The sequence below is a fragment of the Cyphellophora attinorum genome (genome assembly GCF_001299255.1).
Source record: "Cyphellophora attinorum strain CBS 131958 chromosome Unknown Contig5, whole genome shotgun sequence".
In the NCBI taxonomy this organism is placed as follows: Eukaryota; Fungi; Ascomycota; class Eurotiomycetes; order Chaetothyriales; family Cyphellophoraceae; genus Cyphellophora; species Cyphellophora attinorum.
The window spans coordinates 483,400-503,036 of record NW_017253233.1 but is presented as its reverse complement, the minus strand read 5'-3'; the positions used below and the strand labels follow the sequence as shown (position 1 = coordinate 503,036).

Here is a 19,637-nt window from a genome sequence, read left to right as displayed (position 1 = left end):
TAGCCACATGCCTTTTACTGTGTCACTTGTGGACCGAGTCATCGTATGAACTGCATATTCGAAGTAAGATGTGCAGAGGCATTTGGCATGCCGGATGACTGGCCATCCATCATTTTACCTCCTGGGCATGATTGCTCCTTCCCGTGTGATCACTCTTTCTAGACCCGAAGAGCGATCCACTGTTTGCAACTCTAAGCATCTTGATCATCAGATTGTATTCTACCTCCCATCACTTATCGCTCAATGTCGCTTCAACATCCGAGCATCCCTACGACGTATTCGCACTTGATCGCGCGTTATCGAAGTGGCATCTCATATTGGTTCGCTTGGAAGCTATGGCTTAGCACAGCCCCCATCTAGTTCCCTGACATGATCCCGTTGCCTTGTCTGCCTCGTGTCACCGTAAGTTTAGCGTTGTGCAAGATAACTATAAGTCATCGCGTACGCCCCGAAGGTGAGGAAGACAGGAAAGAACAATCATGACGCGCAAACAGCAGCAGTGGTTTGGCTGCCTCAGCCACAATGACCTTTCTCATTACTCGTGGAAGTGCTTCAGACGAGCTTGACGCTGACATTGCCGGGCCCGGTGTCATAATCGGGTTCATCCTATCGAACTTCCTAACCCTGACGGCCGCCACGACAACACTATGGCTCAGACGTTGGCCGAAGAAGCGATTGTTGGGCTTGCAAGCAGCGCAATGGAACCCAATACTCAACAACTTTGTTCGCGCGCTATCTGACCAACAGCTCATCACCGGCCTGCTGCTGATGGTAATCGGCTTGGCCAAGTACTATCACAGCAGTGTCAATCTAGGTCATAACAACCTGTGGACTGCCGGAGACATCGTCATGGTTAGTATACCTGGCGTGTGGTGCCTTGCTCCCGCAGAGATATGACTAGTGCTAGTTCTCAAGTGTCACGCATGCCATCACACTGATAACTTTGCGACCATACTTTCGGATTCACCACAAACTCGCAATGTTCAGGGTCGTGCTCATGTGGAGCACCTATGGGCTCTGGCTTGTTGTTGCGGCGGGGATACTGACCCCAAAGAAGAACCCAGAGTCGCACAAATTGCACAGAACTCTTGCCCAGTTCTGGCGAGTAGCGACTTGGCTTGAGATCTTCTGCATAGCGTAAGTCTATACGGGAATTGTGTCTGCTGGGGCTCATGGCTGCAGGTATATGTACCTTATAACGATCTTTCCCATCGTCATAACCGAAGAAGCAGCAACAGTCAGAGAGATCATCGCCAAAATCTCCTGCGAACCGAAAGACCTCAGCGCCATCGAGCTCTGGATCAACGACAAACGCCGCAGACCATCACCTATCGGCCTCTTAACACACCACCACTCACCCTATGGCCGAGTTCGGTTATTCATCAAATGGTCAGCAAAGCAATTCTGCCGCAAGTACATCAGCATCGCCAAGCGGGCATCTGCCACGAACAGGAAGTTCCAGCTAGAAGCATGTTCTCTACTGGCCGAAGTGCTCTGGCCATGGTACTGGACTCTAGCTCTAGTCATGCTGCTGTGGCTGTTCGGCTTTGGGACGATGGTTGTGAACCTGCGACAGAATGATCTGTTGCATTATTGGGGCTTCGGGCAGCTTTTGCCTCTAGTGTTCTTGTTGCTACCGCTGTATGATGTCGTGTCAGACTTCTCAGGTGAGCATGGTCTTTCTGGGCACTGCTTTAGCTAACAACTCCCAGAAAAGCGGACTAGGGAGGACGTGTCAGAGGGCATCAAACCGAGCGAAGGACCGAGCGCATCGTTGAGAGATGCGACATCTAGCGTGTCATGTGGTCTTCGGGTGTAGAAGTGGTTAACATTGTAGATTCGCTTGCTAGCTAATGTAGAGGCCGTCACTGCCGTTATCGATGAAGGCACTAGTCTATGTCCTCTTTGAACTTCCCAGCGCTCATCCTTTGCGGCTTCGACGTGGACGTCGCGAGGGTGTCGCTCCCTGCACTTGCGGTCGTTGCAGTGCTGTCTCCTGGTGTAGCAGTAGCAGAGGCAGTCGCATTTGTAGTACCGGTGGCTGTTGCCATTGTACTCGCTGGCGCACTCGACCCACCACCAAGGACTTGACTACTCCCAGTCATGCCCTTGTTCTTCTGTGCCTGCTGCTGTTGTTGCCAGTCGCGGCTCTTCTCCTTGGCCCAACTTCCCCAGCTACTGAGGTATGCGCCTGCCTTGGCGGCATTCTCTTTCGCTGCATGCTGTAATTGTGTAGTGTCGGGCTTCTGCACTTTGGCGGCGCGTTCTTGGATTGCGGCTGTCCACGCTGCTGTACCGCCACTGCCAGCTGTTGTATCAGCCTGAGCAGTCGGACCGATCCCCGCGGCCTTTACCTCGCGACCATCCGCAGAAGTCGGCCTACTATTCTCGTCCTGTCCTCCTCCACCTCTTCGTCTTCGCTCCTCAATTGACTCCCACAGCTTCCCGAACCTCTCTTTTCCAGCCTCTAGCGCCTTCCCTACATTCTCCCTGGTCTCGGCCACCCGCTCGTCCACCTTATAGTTCGTCCGCAGTTGACCTATGCCCTGTACTACCCGCCTCTGCACATCGTCAATATTCAGGCCGCCGCCTGTAGGATGTTGTGGGGGAATAAGGTCGAATATTCGGGGTTTTCTCGATGTGTCCATCACAGTAGAAGTAGGCGAGAAAGGGTGCGTGACATTCTCGGGCAACGACGCGATGAAGAGTTCGAAGTTGCGCGTGTCCCGCCAGGCGGCAAGGAATTCTGGGTTGAAGTCCAGGGCGTTGGCACCGAGATCGACGCTAGGGAGGAGGTGGGCGTCAAGGGACGACGTGCGCTGATGTGCTCTGCTGTTGTGCTGTGGCTGTGGTTGTTGCTGTTCTGCACTTGGTCGAGGGGCCTTTGGTGGAGGCTTTTCGTCGTCGGTAGTCTGCTTCTCTTGTAGCTCCGGCGCATCAGCTTCATTCTGCGTGCTGACGACGCCGGTCTCTTGCCCTTGGTCTCCTTTCCAGAAGACGTCTTTCACCGAGCCATCTGTACGCTCGCGGTAGACTTGGTACGCCATGCTACTGCAGAGGCTCAGGATATATTCTTCGAATTGTAGACGAATCATCTCTTCGCTGCCCGCGTAACCCATGTTCTTCGGTCTAGAGGGGTTGTCTGGATCCCACGTGTCAAGCACTTGCTGTGTGAGGTTATCGATCCACCGTCGGTCTGCTGCTGATAGGTAGAGGCCTGCTTCAGGGACGGCGAGAAGATAGAGATACTGTACGGCTCGGTGTCGAGGTTGACCATGATGTCAGCATATCGACTTTGTTGTTGTAGGAGGAGGGCGTTTGTGGAGCCGACGACGTAGCTTCGCGTGGAATACGAGCCAAGCATGTCTAGGTGCTGTAGTGGCGTGTAAGGTGAGAAAAATGATCCTTTCGAGAAGATGGGCAGCGGCTGGCCGAAGGACGAGAGCAGCTCGGCTCGCGCCGACTGCTTGACCGTGGCTGCATCTGGCTTTGCGACCTGATCCAACTCAGGATGTGAGGCAGTCTCCAGGTGTGATGATAGGCCAGGCAATAGGGAGAGAAGGGCGAATTGCAGCATACACATGCGTTCACATTTGGTCGAGAAGAAGAGCATTTTTCGTTGCAAAAGGAGACATTTGACGAGAACGAGTGTTTGATGGCGAAACTCGTGTATGACCTCACGAAGGGATAGCCCTGAGAACTGCTCGGCAGGACTGCTGGTCGATGTCCGGACTAGGCTTTCCTGGAAGCCTTTGAGAATGGTCGTATCACTGAAGTCCTCCTGAGCTGGCAAGTGTTAGTATAAAGACACTTCCTTGGCAGGGTGAACATACCGAACCACATCTCAGTGACCATTCCCAGCCTCGTCCTCAGCTCGCCCATGCCCGCAACGGTGTCAACGACCAACACCACACTCTTCTGCACACTCGATCGCGTCACTGACTTCGAACGCACTCTCAATCGATCTGACCTGATCTGCCTTGTGCACGCAATCCCAAACAGCGTTGAAGCCCCCTTCCTTGGCGCAGCAGGCTCGCTTTCCTTTCCCTTCACCGCTCCTCCCGCTCCGCCAGTACCACTCTTCTCGCCGGACTCAGGCTGCCGAAGGAGTGTGAAATAAGAGAAGTCCTCGACAAGAGCATGCACCCCATCGCTCAGCGCCATGAAAGGGAGTAAAGACCAATCATTGTTATCATACAGCGCTTGTCCTTGGGGCGTCACCCAGAACTCAATTTCTGGGCCTCGGGCATGGTTGAAGTCTACTACGCAGACTTCAGGGTTGAATGTGGTCATCGTGCCAGTGCCTGCATGGAAAGCGACGGCATGTCCCGTTGCGAGGCTGGTACGGGAATGGAAAAGGGCCGAAGCAGGGCAGAGGAGAACCTGGGGTCTCGAACTGCTCGTCGGTGGGTGCAGGTAGCAGACTGTGATCGAGCACAGACAGTATCAGTCGTTAGTGTTGTCGTCGGGTGTGCTGCGAGTTATACGTTTCTGTTTGAGAAGGGTACACGGAGATTGACACGTTGTCAGGTATTTGCTGGCGCGCGTCTTGGCCATAGCGGTGGAAGCTCTTGGCATCGGCTGGCGGCTCCGCGCGGGCCTTGACTGCCTATCTCGAGAACATCAGGTACGCCGGTCCTGTAGCATGTGTGAAGCGCTCTAGAGCTGCGCCATTCGGGAACTTGGACGGCTGCGACCGCTGCCTCACACCCAACTCGTAAGTATACTTCCGTAGAGGGTCGCGATAATTGCATGTACCACAGCGGATGTACCATGATTTGAGAATTGTCAGATGTGAATCTGATCTTTGTTTCATTCATGTACACGTAGCGTCATGATAGGACTACGGCTACGATGACGAATATGTCTGCAAACTTGAGTCGAGACGCCCTCTGGACACATGCTCTCCCTGGAGTCCTCTCGACTTTGATTCGTGCGACGTCAGTACTGCGTGAACGTTGACCTCCATGGGCCCCTGCCCACCCAATGCGACCATCTGAGAACGCCGGTAAAATGTTCAATGCGTGACCCTACACCGCGCCATGTGATATCGGATGAACGCTCACGAAGTTTGTGAACTAAATTTTCGTTGCCGCCGTCACTCCTCCCACGTCGTGGCTTGCGCCTAGGCGATGTAAGCCAGCTCATCGTTATCGAGCCGCTCAATGTAGTCCTTCTCCATTAGAGCGTCGATGTTCTTCTTAATGTCGGGAATCTTTGGAGGGAATCGCGACTTGACCTGGTTAATGACTTCTTCCACGAGCTGGACGTGCTTGAGCTTCTTGCGACCTTTCATGATGCGGACGATTACAGCCTGCAATACAATTAGTTTGAAAGAAGGACAACGAGCGCATTGAGACGTACCTGTAGCAGAAGCTTACGATCCTCCTCAATCGTCTTGTGAGTCTCGTCCGCCTCTACCTTCTGTTCCGACTTGACAGTGATATTCAGGTTGACCTTTAACTTCTTGTTCTTGAAGCCTTCGTTGAGCGTGTAACTGACGCCCGGACCGGGCTTGGGGTCGGACGCGTTGAGGACGCGAGCCTTGATGAGAATCATGAGAGCGGGCTCAAGTGTCTCATCATTCAGATTAGTGAGCTGTGCCATTTCGGAGTATTCAATCTTTTCCGAGTCGTTGAACAGCAGGAGCATCGCCATCTGGTATGTTGAGACCTGAAAGGTGTACGGTACCTTGCCCATCTTGACATAGTTGGCCTTAAGCTCGCCCTTGCACAACTGCCACAGCCATGTCAACTTGCGGCCGTTGTGCTTGTTGTCGTAAAATTTACCGAACGACTCGATGGCCTTGTTGATCTCCGCTGGGGGAGCAAATGGAGTATTAGGCGCATTCAGAGGCCAAAAGCCTGTGCCTAGAATCTGATATGTTGAATCCAGGTTGCGTTTGGAGTTGCTATCGCCCAGCAGAAGATCTTCGTGCTCCTTGTACGACTGGTTCAGGTCTTTGGAGATCTGTACATCTTGGAACATTCGCTGCAGCTTGTTGGTGTACTCAAATCCGCATGCTTCCTTCAGCTTTGAGATCATGCTAGTTTCTGCGTCGTCACTGACGGAATTGGTGTGCACCAGACGTTTGGCCAACATGCGTGAGTAGAACTTCTGGAACACATCCTTGTCGTCAATGTATTTGAAGACAACCATGATCTGCACGAGAAGCTCTTCCAGTTCAGACTCATCGGCTGCCTTGGCTCCTTTCTTGAGCAGCTGATCGGTGTATTTGGCCAGTAATTCGGGTGACTTGGTTGAGCTCGATTTACAGATCTGGTTGCGGTTGACGAATTCTTTGCAGGCGTTATCCAGAGACCGGACAAATTCAGACTCGCCAGTGAAAGCGACATTGACCAGCTGCTGGTACTTGCCATGGACTTGAAGAAGAGCATCGACGTAGACCTTAGGCTCAAAGTTTTCGCCCTGCGCTGCCACCTTATCGATCGCTGCCAAGCCAGCCTTTCGAACGTGGAGCTCGAAACGAGCTCGGAGAGGCTCAAGACCATCCTTAATTCTGGCAAGCAGCTTGTACATCCGAGCGAGATCGTCTGTACGCTCGCTGTCGAGGAGCACTTGAAATTCATCGCGAAGGAGGAGGGTGTGAGCGGTGATGAGAGATTCGTTGCAGGTGTCCATCAGCTTCTTCATGATATCGGGGTGCAGGTAGAGACCAACACGCTCTTTCTCCTCGTCCAGCCGAGTTTCGGCCTTCTTCATGTACTCGACCACGCTATTGTCGGCCACGAAGCGTTGCGATTCTTGATCGTAATAGTCTTTGGTGGCATTGAGGAATGGCCGCTCGAAGTTGAGTCTGTAGACATCGAGAGTGGATTTGGTGGAGTCGTGCTCGTCCAGGCCGAGCGAGACGAAGGATTCGACGATGGCCTTGACCTGCAGCTGATCAATGGTCTCGCCGTTCCGCTGCTTCTCGACAAGCTTCAGGACTGCGGCCATGACCTTCTCGTGGACCTTGCCGAAAAAGTCATCCCGCCATTTGACGAGGTGTAGAGTGTAAACATCATACACGTTCTTCTTGCCTTCGTCCATTTCCCGCTTCACCCAGTGACGGTTCAGGTATCGGAACAGGTGGTTGTTATACTTGGCGGCATCCGTGTATCTCTTCCATTCTCGAATGTAGTATGTGAGGAGGGCTTCATCGACGTGGGATGCTGAGTTGTCGAGGACCAACTTCAGATGCTGGCTGAGATATTCGCCTAGTAGACTATACAGCTCCTCGCCAAGCAGGTGCGCGCCACGGTGCGTGCTCTGAAGATTTCCAGGACTTGAAGCAGGAGGTGCCACGGTGGCTTTTTGTGACGTGCAAAAGTTGTGGACGGCTGTATAGACTCCCCTACGAAGTGTCAGATTGGTACTCACAGACAGGTTTGGAACTTACATATAGGTCTTCATGTCCAAACCCTCCTGCAACTTGTTCATGACATTGTCGACGTTCTTCTCGAGGTACGCCCATCTACACATACAGTTAGCTACGGTCTGTCGGCGGGGACTGAAAAGACGTACGTTTCATTGACTTCACTGCGAGCCCGCTGGGATGGAGTGGCAGCGGTTGATGTGCTGGGCGCCATCTTCTGCTGCTTCGGCTCAGCCGTAGTGGTCTTGGGAATATCTGGGAGGTGTTGCACCCTTGCTAAAGCGAAGCAGTGCGATGCGAGCGGCGGACGAGGGCAACGATCGAGGACGTCTCGGCTGTGAGTGGTTGTCCTATATCTCTGCGGCGTACTCTAGAGAGACGTGTGTTTGATGAAGGAAGATTGAAATATTCAGTGAAGATGAAATAGCATAGCGCGAGGCAGTTCAACCAGGCGACCTGTCGATGCTTTCAGGTGAAAGACTCAGTCAAGTCGCCTTGATGCCTAGTGGCGGAGGAAGACGCCTGTTGAGTCAGATGCCACCTTTGTCTGATCTGGCGACGTGAACTGTCTTGCTGGCGGTCTCGTTGACGGCGGCGAGACGGAAGAGATCGAGAGAGGAAGAGTGCAATTAATGATGGACAGACCGTGATTTTCTTCCGAGTCTGAATAATGCAAGTAAGAAGTACTGCCAGTGCCACTTGTTTGCGGCTCACCGAAGTCAGTCACGGATCTCAACCCCAACTTCGGCTGACCTGCCTAACTTGGACGCGTTACATAAGGCAAGTGCCCTCTTGTTAGTGACGTCAACTTCGATTGCACTTTGTCACTGTTGACTTCAAAGGAAATGCTGGGGCCGAGCGGGTGTCTGTAAAGAGCCCGGCTTTAAATACAACATCACCATCGAACCAAGAGGATTTGTTCGGCCACTTTTCAGAACCTACCACGTTAGAAATGGCCGCCGCCCTACAGTCCCTGAAGGTGTCAACACACCAAATCCCTGCCTTCAAAGGCCTCCCGAACACTTCAATCTCAAACAAGCCATTGATGATTTTCCATGGCGCCTTCCCCACAGCAAGCGCATCTCAGATTGAGAAACATCTAACAGACACGGGTGTCGTCACACCGCAATGGCGATACACGATGTACAGTGATACCCATTTCCACTCAACCACCCACGAAGTGCTCGTAATATCTTCTGGCTCAGCCAAGTGCTGTTTCGGTGGCGAGGAGAACTCAGGCCGTGTAGAGCCGGTGCTGCAAAAGGGCGATGTCGTCGTAATACCAGCTGGAGTAGGTCATCGCCTGTTAGAAGATCACGGAGCCTTCCAGATGATTGGTTCCTACCCGCAAAGGCACAGCTGGGACATGTGTTATGGCAGGAAGGGCGAAGAGAAGAAGGTCGAGGGCATAGCGAAGCTAGCATGGTTCACGCGGGATCCTGTGTATGGAGATGACGGGCCAACATTGCATGTGTGAGTGTACAAGATCAGCTATCAGGAGGTCTGTACTACATTATCCGTTCGACGAGCCTGGCAATGGTTAGTCGGTGCCCATAACACAACGCGCTAGGTGATGCACATACCTTAGGACGCTCACAGAAAAGGTCATCAACCAAGCCACCAACGACACCAAGAGCACAGCACTGAGCGCTTCCTGGCGGCTGCACACTCTCCCAAAACGATACTGAGTTCCAGTGTCAGCAGTCCCCACCGCACACGCCCCGTCATCCACCGTCAGGGACTCGAAGCTCAAGCTAAGATTGGCCGCCTGGAAGACAATAAAAAACAAATCCAGCAACACCAGTCGTACCTTCGCACGCGCCGGCCGTAGCCCCAGAGGTTTGGAGAAGTATTCGTCGTAGGTGATGTAGGATGTGTACACCACCGAGACGACGTCGACAATGATGGCCATGAGAGCAGAGGGATCCCGATAGTAATTCACCTCCTCATATTGCCCATTTTGTGGATCGTTGAGAACCCTCCTACAAGCATCACTCCTGCTTCCAGCCGGTTCTTTCAGGCAATCGCTTATTCTGCCTGTCTCGCGATATATGGTAACCCCAAGCCCGATGGCGGTCAATGCAAAGATCATCACCGTCAACCTGAACGCCAGTGGAATGAACGGGTTCCGCAATATCGTGAATTGAATGCGCTTGTACCATGCCCGTCGCTTCTTCTTGTAAGCCTGATATCTGCTGGTATCTTCGCCATCTTCGTCTTCACGGTCAGCCAGCCATGGCTTGGAATAGTCGCCGAACTCCTTGTTCAAGTATTCCGGGCTGAACTGCTCGTTGTCGAAGTTCTCTCGTGGGTATACACTGGCTCGACCGAAGCTGATCCATCGTGACGTCTTGTCCGGCCGCCAGTCACCGGAGGATGTTGGATTTGATCTGTGTTCTTGTACACCATTCTGTGCTCTCCTGGGTGTGGACGGACTGTGGTTGTGCTGTGCGAGAAATGCGATGTCCGGCGCATCCAGGTAAGCGGGATCGATGTCGTCGAGGTCGCTCTCTGTCGCATCCTGGATCCAGGCCGGTAGAGTTCGAACAGGTGGCTGGACAGGTCCAGCCTTGTGTCGTTGTGGATGGTAGTGACTCGAAGCTGATCTGTTCAAATTCTGTGCCTTCCCCGAATTCGCTCGTTGCTTTCCTGGGTGAGAGTCCTTAAAAGAGCAGTGCTTGCCATTGCCATTGACCTGCGGCGAAACAGTGGCTACCGTGTTCTTTCTGGCGACCGGAGGTTCCGGATGTTTGTTTTCTGGCACAGCAGGGACTGGCGCCTTCTCGTCGAGGTATGTGGGCTCGCGGACATGGGATTCGGCCTGCCAGGGAAAGCCGGCTGTTGACATCGAAGAAGCAACAGACAAGTGGCTAGTAATAATGTGGTGTTTACCTGCTCATGGTGCCGCCGGACCGGTGGACGATGGTAGCGAGGCCTTCGCGGGTGACTTTTCTCTCGACACCCTCAGGCGTGCAGGGAACACTGCTATTATACAGATGCGAATGTAGCGGATGACTGTGCAGGCTCGCTGCTGACGGATGTGGTTGGTAGTAGCAGATGATGAGTGGAGATCAAATGTTGTTTTAAGCGAGCGAGAAACAGGGCAGATCTCCCCCGGGCGCCTCAGGCCTGTGGCGGTGCATCACTGCAGGACTCGATATCCGCAGTGACGTTGTGATTCTACGCCAAAATATTGCTTGAACCTAACAGCTCGTTGCGACGAAACACGCCCTTGAATCTCGAGGCACTATCGCTCGTTTCCCTTCCCGTACTTCGACTTTCGAAGAGTTGTTGAGCTCTTCCACAAAACACGCCCTTCTACGCCTGCAACCATGAGATAGTCCCTGCCAGTCCCTCCATCTGCCAACGGCCGTCCAGGACCCGGCACTCTCTTCGATGCGCATCTTCCTCCTACCATTGACGACCCGTCAAGCTCTTGTATACTGCCAGAAACCTGTTCAGCAAGCGACAACCAAGCCCAACAGCTACGCAGACCGTGCTACACAGTATGCTGCCAAAACATGGGCGCAGTGGGAAACCTATGACAAGGGATGGCGCAAGACGGTGATCAAGTATGGCAACGCCGGCCTCAAGCGCATTCCATATCAGGAATGGGGGCTTAAGAGCTTTCCGCCGGGCACGCCAAAGCAGGAGGCGAACACCTTGACTGAAGGCAAGAGGTATGATGTGGTCTATCCCGGGAATATCGTACATGAGGCAGACGTGCCCAAGGTGCTTTACCGACTGGCAAGGGAGCGGAAGACACTGCATTGGAATCGCTTCATCGGCAGCATGTTCGTCATGCCGTTGACTGCGCCGTTTGCTCTGGTACCTGTGTACCCAACATTCCCTTCTTCTACGCCGCCTATCGTTGCTGGTCACATTGGAGAGCTCTCAAAGGCTCCGATCACCTTGAGTTCATCCTGGAAAATCGACTAATCAGGCCAATCTCGACAAAACAGATCGAGGATTTATACGAAAACCTAGCGCCAGATTCCCCGGATTTCAACTTCGTGACCGCAGCACAGTTGGAAGATAAGACTGTGCCGGATGAGAAGGTTATCCTACCGGCTGACTGTCACAACAAGGTCGCTAGTGGGCTGGAGGTGCCTGAGCTCAGCAATGAGGTCGAGCGCGCTGTTTGGCAAGTTAATGAAGCTCAGCGCAAGAGCCAAAGCCAAGACTCCTTGAATCAGGAGAAGCGATAACGTTGCTTGGTGGTCTTGGGTATTCCCAGCATGGACTTGTATCATACATGTGGAAAGGAGCGACAGCTGGCTCCTTGTGTAGATTAGATATTTGATGTCCATAGACATGCCGACACAGCTCCATATCTCGAACCTATTAGACAGCATGGCACTGATTACTCGAAATGGCGGCGTCCCCAACGTATACAACTGAAAGTATGTTTCGCATGGACCGGCCGCTTTTCTTGGCCACGGATCTTGAACCTCCGCTCCATATCGACCCTTCCAGATGTGACCACATGTACACGTCGAGACTCCCGGTGCTCGATTTAGGAGCGTAAGGCGGAGAGAAAAGTCTCTAAAAGGCTTTCTGCGCGCTATTTACCTGATGCATGCTGAACTCACCGTTGAGTTGCGTTGCGACGACACCGTAGACAAGGGCAATGATGGATGATTTATCGGATGGAGGCCAGTCGAAGAAAGTGCAGGTATTCTGGACACGATCTCGTGAACGAGTGAAGACAAAGCAGCAATATTCACAAAGTGACTGATCTAGAGGTGTTGCCTTGGAGCACCAACCTGCCTTACCTGCCCGCCCTCTTGCACAGACAAAGTACCACTCGAAACAGCCTGACCAACATCGATTTAAGACGATGCTCTATGCACAGTCATAAGTTGCTTGCGCATCCTCTTCATCACACACGATTCTGAATCGCCACAACAATCGTCTTCTCGCCAGAACGTTGCCAATATGGACGCCTCAATGTCCAGCGAAGTCGTCGCCAATGCCACTGCCGATGTAGCGCCAACGTACATCCCGACAATGCCCTACATGGACCGAAATCAGCAGCTGAGCGCATCAGCTCGTCATCAGGTACCTCCAGCAGATCTCGTCTTCACGAATGGTCATCCCCACATACAGATCAAACCCAAATCGCCTCCTTTGTACGCGACGGACAGCTACGGCAACCCAGCATTCATCCATAAACTTGCGTCGGTAGATAAGCTGGGCCACTTCAGGCATCGGATGCTGACCTGGAACTACGACGAACGCTCGAAGGCCCAAGACATCATCCCGTTCATCTTCCTGGGTCCTGGTTTCGCCGCCAGGGACGCACAATTCATCGACGACAATCAGATTAGCTGCATGGTTGCAGTCCGCAGTGCGCAGATGGTTCGGAAGAAGCCAAGTCTACTACATCCGGCATCAATGCCGACTAGTTCCGGACGACAGATTGCAATCCTCGACATCGACAGTCCTTGGGAGTTCATTCGCAACGTGAGACCAGTCATCAAGATGGTGGTAGACCATATGGAAGCCAGCTGCCAAGGAGGGATCATCAATGGCGTCCAAGACATATCGGCTAGAATCTTGGTGTACTGCGAGAACGGCAACGAAAGATCTGCGGTCTTCGTCGCCGCACTCCTCATGGTCCTCTACGGCCTAGAGTCATACACAGCGATCCAGCTCATCCAATCCAGACGCTTCTCTATCGGTCTGAACGAGAGCATGAAGCAGATGCTGTCTACGTTTGAGACGATTCTCCAAGCAGAGATGCAGGTTGGTGCTATGGGAACTGTCGGCATGCCGCTGCGTCTGAAGCGGACGATGTCCACCATGGAGGAGGAAGGTGATGAATCAATGGAAGATGCGCCTCAGACACTTGATCGACCAGGGACTGCGCCATTCATGGACGTATCGGATTGAACAGACATCATGATGTCGATATCACTTCATGCATTCGACCGCGAGGGTCGCTCTGTGCAAGTCAAGACAGTTCTATTTTGTGACCAAGATGCCCGAAAGCGTCACAGAGTCCACCTCGGGAGGCAGATGATCGCCAGCGACAACAGCGCTTCGAAAAGGGGGCTCGGTCGTGATCGGCTCCGCGCTCTGGCGTGTCACAAACATGGAAGTTGAGGATGATGGTCAGGTCAAGTCGTGCTGTGAGGCGGTCAAGTCGTAAGTCACCATGTCACGGAGTACTTTGACCCTCAGTTGATGATAGCAATAAGTGACGGGCGCATCACCTCTCAAGTGCCGTTGCCTGGGCGAACAAACAACGCACGACTTCAAAGCAGACACACTAGTGACAATCAGACAATGAAATTCGTCTTTCACGCACACATCCATATCTCGTCTACAATTGCACTCGCAACGATTTACCTCTATCCTGATTTCGCCAACTTTTTCTCGAGACATCGAACATGCCAGTCCCGCCGCTATGAAGAAGACTACCTCATCGGGTACGCGCCTCCGACGCAAGATCCAGCAGCCTTTGAGATACGAAGATGAGGTTGAAGATATCAACTATCGAAAGCCTTACCTGAAAAGAAACGGCACGAAGCCTGAGTATCCCGAGTTGCTTGCTGCGCAGACCGTACCATTCAATCCCTGTCATCGACCTGCTGCGTTCCCGTCACTGCCTTTGACTGGCGATATTCCGGCTGCCGAGGAGAGAACCGAATACGAGGTCGACGCGAACGAGGTCGCTGAAGAAATTGAGTCAGATGTGGTGTCGCGCGATACTAGTGAAGAAGTTCACGAGCCTGTTGACAAGGCCAAAGAGTCACACAACTCCAAGCAGCTCGGTCGCCGACAGTCTCCCTCTCGTCGACATGGGAAGCTCATCCAATGGAGAGGCCTGGAGCTAGCTTATCGCTATCGCATCTTCTGCACAATAAGCCATCTCCAAGGCGCTCACAAAGCTGGGCTGTGGCTCGGACTGCTGCCGGAAGAGTTCAATACAATGCTCGACGCTCACGACTGGCGCAAGCGGAACCCTCTTACCCTGCAACAGATCCACGATTCCCGCCCACGAGAGACTGACTGTTTCGAGCCAGAGTTCATGGTAGAGCACCTCGACTACATGGTACGGATTAGCCATTATGAACTGGGGTCACCGCAACAGCTCGCAAAAGCGACTCAGTTCCTGATACAGCGCAATCTGCCAGTGGAGCTGCTGGGCACATGGGTTGCTGATCCGCTGGGTAGCGGACAATTGGTTCAAGCCTCGTCCCTCGTTGCGCTGTACCCTATGGTGCATATGAGTGTCGAGCAAGTACAGGTAATGGAAGACAGGCGGTCGAAAGAACTTCCACCAAGGGGAGCAACTCTACCAGGCCTCGACGCCAGGATCGCACGTAACCAGAAAGATCGCAAGGCAGCTGGCACCATCAGCAAGGCGAAGCCGCGGTCCATCACAGATCGACGGTCTCATAAGAGATCCTTGCCGCCACCGATACCGGCGACTGAACAAGACATGGGCTCGCCGCCTGTCTCGGTCCCGAAAAAGCCTCGAGCAAACACGGCTCGTTGTATTAGTGCTCACACCACCGATCCTGACGACACTGACTATGCCGAAGAAGAAGATCAAGCGAATCGGGTAGCTACATCAGTCGCACAAAAGCGAGCCACGGACATCGCCCAGACGCAGAAGTTCCGCGAACATCAGCTGAACACCCCAGCATCGTCTCCGTCGTCAGGCGCCTCCACTGGTCAGCGAAGTGCCGGATCTATGAGTCTGCGCAATCGAGGCGAATTGAAGGAGACTGCTGCGATGGCGGATCTGAGAAGAGATATGCAGTTCTGGGGATCGTCCCATAAGCCTGGTCTGTCGACAGATACCACAGGCCGCAAGCGATCGGGCACTAGTACGTCTGTATCCACCGAAGGCGAGAAGCCGAAGAAGGTCGTAGTGTTGAAGTACGATAAGAGAGGCACCGCGTACGTTGAGTCGTCTAGCCCAAGTAGAGCAGTTGACTTGGATAACGAGTATCCTCGGAACACCACAGGACCCGAATCATTGGTGCAGCCAGTCTCGGCAGTACAGTCAAACACATCGAGACCGGCCACTCCCTCATTTTTAGCTGTTGATTCAGAGGGAGTCGAGCTCACTTCGTCCCCTCCTCAACCATCAGCAGCCTTCAAGAAGCATACCCAGCAATTCCAGCATACACCTCAGCGGGCCTCTGAGTACTTCGAAGATGGCAGTGATCATGGTGTGCAGGACGAAGAAGGGGACACGTTCTCCACTCCGCAGACGTCGGCTGCGACTCCTCTCGTCCGTCGGAATACGAAGGACGCGGACGAACCTCAAGCTGAGCAAGATCAAGATGTCGCGCACCAGAATAGTCCTCTTGCTGGGCGAAGACGGCCTCATATGGACACTCAAATGGTGGATGCGCCTCCGCTGGGCTCTGCAGAAGATGATGTCCTTCCATCGATCGAAGACCATGTCGAGCATGCTATACCCCCTGAGCCGGACGCCGGTGATGCTCTTCACGAGTTGCTTCGCATTCTCGCTGTTGCCAAGTCCACTGCGCAGAACCCGGGTACCGTCGAGAGCGGTCGCCGCAGCCCTGAACGACCGACCTGTGTCTCTCCGATCACCGTAGTTGATGACGATGAGGAAGATCGTGGTGTGCCAGCACCCTCGACACCGCCAGAACGAGCATTGTCAACGCCAGTCAACGAATACGCCGCTAGACCATCCTTAGTAGCTACACTGAAGGTTAAAGTCCCCGACGCAATTCTGAACGCTGAGCCAGTACCAGCTTCGGCATCGCGTACCGCACCAGTCATGTTCACCAACCCAGGTGACGACGGGGACTCTTCTTACGGCGAAGACCGACCTGCAAAAAAGAAGCAGAAGAAGAAGGCGACTACACCGAAGACCAAGAAGAAGCAGGTCCCGCAGACTGTGAACGAGCTGCCCGAAGTGTCGCCCACGAAGAAGCCAAAGAAGTCGGCTGCAACCAAGAAGGCTACGATGACTGCGCCCAAGAAGGCCACGACGGCTGCATCTAAGAAGGCTGCGACGACTGCTACACCAGGGACGAGGAAGCGAGGCAGGCCGAGAAAGAGTGAGACACCGCAGGGTGTTCCGGAGAATATTGGCATTGATGCAGACGTACCAGCTAGCAACTCGACGACAGAAGCAAGTGCACGCAGTCAGGTTGGCGAGGCAAATGTGGTAAAGCAGATTGAGATGCCGGAGCCAGACGCTGATATTGGGGGTGGCGTTACGGTCTTGCCGAGTGTCGAAGAACTTCCACAAAGTGAAAAAGCCCTTCCAGCTGAGGAGGTCTCTCGGGGTGAACAAGTCGAAGAACGTCCCCGAGTCGAACAAGCTCCCCAAGGTCAAGGAGCTTCCCAGATTGCAGAGATTTCTCATGCTGAAGCTGCTCACCAAGCTGAAGCAGCTGCTGAAAGCCAAGAAGCTGCCCAAGTCGAAGCAGCTGCCCAAGTTGAAGAAGCTGCTCAAGTTGAGGAAGCTGCCGAAGATGAAGAACCTCCTCATGCTGGAGAAGCTTTTCATATCGATGAACATCCACGCACAGCAGAAATTGCCTACGCCGAAGACGCTTCTCGCGTCGAGGGACACCTCCGAGCTGATGAGACGCTGCCGACAATCGGCGATGACACAGCAGCATTTCTTTTGGGTGATTCAGAATTGCTTCAGGTGAATGATGCCACGTACGCAGACACCAACGGCGCAGACCCCATCATTCCAGCCAGCGCAGCAATACAGGAGGTAGAAGCGCCAGCGGGCTTGTCTGAAGCGTCCGAAATCGCTGCAGCTGGCCCGAGCAGTTCTACCACGAGCGAAGGCAATGGAAACTTCGTGCCTCTGCTACCGAGACGGAGCAATCGGCTTCAAAATCCAGTGCCCGACGCGACTACACCAGTCGCCGACTCACAAAAGCTTCCACGGCAACAGACTGTGATCACAGGTCGCGACCGTTTCTCTATTCCCACCGAAACGGTCAATGACGAGGCCGTAGATGACATTGAATCGGCACAAGATGGATCAACAGGGGCCGTTGGTCACAAGGAAGCTCGAGATGATATCAAGCTGGGTCTCAAACTGCTGCGGGCACCACGAGGGACGTTGACGACGAAGCAAGCTACATGGTCGGTGACGATGACTTCGCTAACACCCATACCGATGGTACGGCTCCGATGGAGAATGGTTTTGCTGTAGACCTGGAAAGTCCACTGAAAGCCTCTCCAGACGAACCTCGGGACTCACGAACAGCAATGCCTGTGGCGACGACCAAGAGTGTAGCGAAGAGAACCACCACCACGACGAGTCCCGCGAAGACTCGAGCACGATCGAAGACTCCCGCTGCTAACACCAGAAGCGAAGCGAATGCTTCGTCGAAGCCTGGAAAGCCGCTCCCTGCGAAGCGTTCTGCAACGTCAAAAGCAAAGGCTGCGGCGATTGCGGCCAGGGGCAAGCCCGAAACCAAGACCAAGAAGAACGCTGTGGCCGAGAAGGGTTCGGTAGCTGTCATGACGGCTGAAGAACTCCCTGCGAACGACATCAACCAAGAAACGACACCATCCAAGCTGCAAGAGAGAGCCGCGCGCCGTCCTCGTACGCGTTCTCAATCGCAAGCCACCGAGCCACTGGAAGATGTTGAGGTCGACGCTGGCGCTATGCCCGTCAAAAATCATGTCCATCATCGTCCATCAACTCGTTCTCAGACGCCGGTCGTCGAGCGAAAGGATCCAGCAGAAGAGGATCAAGCCGATGAGGATCCAGGTGACAAGGATCAAAGCCAACAAGGACAACAGGACGAGAACGAGGTTGACCAAGTCGCAAATGTGCCTACCACAAAGAGCATTCACCGTCCACGAACTCGTTCTCAAACCTCAGCGGCAGAGCTGCAGGTCGATATCGGTGATACCACTGATGACGAAGATGGAGCTAGGCAAGAGGCCGCCACGTCCTCTCAACAGGTCTCCGCTCAACCACGCTCGCCAACTCCAGCGCCATCCGTAGGTGATGCCCCCGACTCCCAAACAGACGCACAGTCCATCCTGGCCTCGAAAACCACAACGACCCTGGTCCCACTCAACGACACCACAGCCGCCGCCTCCGCAAAGCGTGCCGTCTCCGAGCCCACGACCGTCGGTCACCGGCCCGTTACACGCTCCATCACGCCACTTCGCGTTCAGGCGCTGATCGAGGAGGACCAGAACGAAGCAATTCTCATCAGCAGCAGCGAGAGCTCAGACACGGAGTCTGAGGCCTCTGTTGGGCAGCCGATTGCGACGGAGACGACGAAGCCGAGGAAGAAGTGGGAGCATAAGGTGTATGAGAAGACAAGGGAGAGTAAGCGGATACGGGGGAATGGGGCTTAGTTGCGGGCATACTTGGAATGATCTTTCCCCTGGCTTGGAGAGTCTCTGCCGTCACCTGAAGGAGGGTCACATGTGTGTATGGAGGTTGGGCGAGGGCTGGAATCGGGCACGGCGCAATTTTGAGACTAAGCCGCGTAGAAACCAGAGCGTAGTGAGATATACCTGAAGACCTTGGGTATGTGGTCGGTCTCGAATTCAGAATCGCCTGCGTCTCGTCGCCTGGGAAGCGCTTGGATAGTGGATCGCATACCTCAATTCTCACTCTGAGAATACGTACGACATGTAGAAGGAAACTATGACTCAGTCGTTGCTTGGCGGCAGCCCGTAATGCACTAGAGTCGCTCCGATCTGAAGTGTGATCGCTTTCTGTACAGCTGTTGTATCAGTGTGGCAATTGTTGTATGGCAGGACTAAGTCCTCATAGAATGATTACTCTGTCAAGGCGGCCTCGAAGGGCCACTTGACCGCACTGCGAAGTCGCTCGTCCCACCACGCAGTAGCAGGTACTACCATAGTATGACAATGCACGTCTCTGGTCTTGTGGGTGATGCAAGAGGCAGACGCTGAAGTCGAGGGCAGGACGAGTACTTATATCTTTCCGAGAGAGTGAAGGTCCGCAGCAAACCGAAACGAGCACTTCACTGCCTCGAGTATTCACTGCTTTCGGCATGAATTAGCGTCAGTTGTTGAGCAGCGTGTGAACTTCATCTGAATGTGCATTGGTGACTAAGCTTACAGGATTTTGGGTCCTGCCGTGGCTAGGAGTAGCGGGCGAGTTCTGGGAAGGCACAGCGGATGCTAGACGGCACCTCAAGCATAGGTACTTCAGGTGTCACTAAGATGCAACTTCGAGGCAAGCATCTAAGTAGTCGAAGTCCTTCTAGAAACCCGCAAGCCTCGTTCTTTCTTTGATTGAGCA

The 19,637-nt window shown here is 53.7% G+C and overlaps 8 protein-coding genes across 8 annotated transcripts; 5 read left to right on the top strand and 3 right to left on the bottom strand.

Annotated features, from left to right (window-relative positions):
- Positions 1-522: 522 nt before the first annotated feature.
- Positions 523-1,819, top strand: AB675_6843 (uncharacterized protein; the record flags this gene model as incomplete). Its single annotated transcript, XM_018147165.1, has 4 exons — positions 523-852; positions 908-1,137; positions 1,183-1,667; positions 1,713-1,819. The coding sequence occupies 4 exons, from the start codon at positions 523-525 to the stop codon at positions 1,817-1,819; spliced, it is 1,152 nt and encodes a 383-aa protein (XP_018003126.1).
- Positions 1,820-1,889: 70 nt separating this feature from the next.
- Positions 1,890-4,293, bottom strand: AB675_6842 (Late secretory pathway protein AVL9; the record flags this gene model as incomplete). The annotated part of the gene is made up of 3 exons (XM_018147164.1): positions 1,890-3,196; positions 3,250-3,786; positions 3,834-4,293. 3 exons carry the CDS (start codon positions 4,291-4,293, stop codon positions 1,890-1,892), a joined length of 2,304 nt encoding a protein of 767 aa, XP_018003457.1.
- Positions 4,294-5,125: 832 nt separating this feature from the next.
- Positions 5,126-7,592, bottom strand: AB675_6841 (Cullin-1; the record flags this gene model as incomplete). The annotated part of the gene is made up of 4 exons (XM_018147163.1): positions 5,126-5,314; positions 5,365-7,357; positions 7,403-7,477; positions 7,528-7,592. 4 exons carry the CDS (start codon positions 7,590-7,592, stop codon positions 5,126-5,128), a joined length of 2,322 nt encoding a protein of 773 aa, XP_018003389.1.
- A 738-nt stretch (positions 7,593-8,330) lies between these two features.
- On the top strand, positions 8,331-8,855 carry AB675_6840 (uncharacterized protein; the record flags this gene model as incomplete). Its single annotated transcript, XM_018147162.1, has 1 exon — positions 8,331-8,855. One exon carries the CDS (start codon positions 8,331-8,333, stop codon positions 8,853-8,855), a length of 525 nt encoding a protein of 174 aa, XP_018003579.1.
- A 31-nt stretch (positions 8,856-8,886) lies between these two features.
- On the bottom strand, positions 8,887-10,226 carry AB675_6839 (Regulator of phospholipase D SRF1; the record flags this gene model as incomplete). Its single annotated transcript, XM_018147160.1, has 2 exons — positions 8,887-8,908; positions 8,962-10,226. The coding sequence occupies 2 exons, from the start codon at positions 10,224-10,226 to the stop codon at positions 8,887-8,889; spliced, it is 1,287 nt and encodes a 428-aa protein (XP_018003631.1).
- A 548-nt stretch (positions 10,227-10,774) lies between these two features.
- AB675_6838 (uncharacterized protein) lies at positions 10,775-11,586 on the top strand (the record flags this gene model as incomplete). The annotated part of the gene is made up of 2 exons (XM_018147159.1): positions 10,775-11,214; positions 11,268-11,586. The coding sequence occupies 2 exons, from the start codon at positions 10,775-10,777 to the stop codon at positions 11,584-11,586; spliced, it is 759 nt and encodes a 252-aa protein (XP_018003554.1).
- A 730-nt stretch (positions 11,587-12,316) lies between these two features.
- AB675_6837 (Serine/threonine/tyrosine-interacting protein) lies at positions 12,317-13,273 on the top strand (the record flags this gene model as incomplete). Its single annotated transcript, XM_018147158.1, has 1 exon — positions 12,317-13,273. One exon carries the CDS (start codon positions 12,317-12,319, stop codon positions 13,271-13,273), a length of 957 nt encoding a protein of 318 aa, XP_018003168.1.
- A 517-nt stretch (positions 13,274-13,790) lies between these two features.
- On the top strand, positions 13,791-18,718 carry AB675_6836 (uncharacterized protein; the record flags this gene model as incomplete). Its single annotated transcript, XM_018147157.1, has 3 exons — positions 13,791-16,662; positions 16,909-17,427; positions 17,472-18,718. The coding sequence occupies 3 exons, from the start codon at positions 13,791-13,793 to the stop codon at positions 18,716-18,718; spliced, it is 4,638 nt and encodes a 1,545-aa protein (XP_018003623.1).
- Positions 18,719-19,637: the final 919 nt, after the last annotated feature.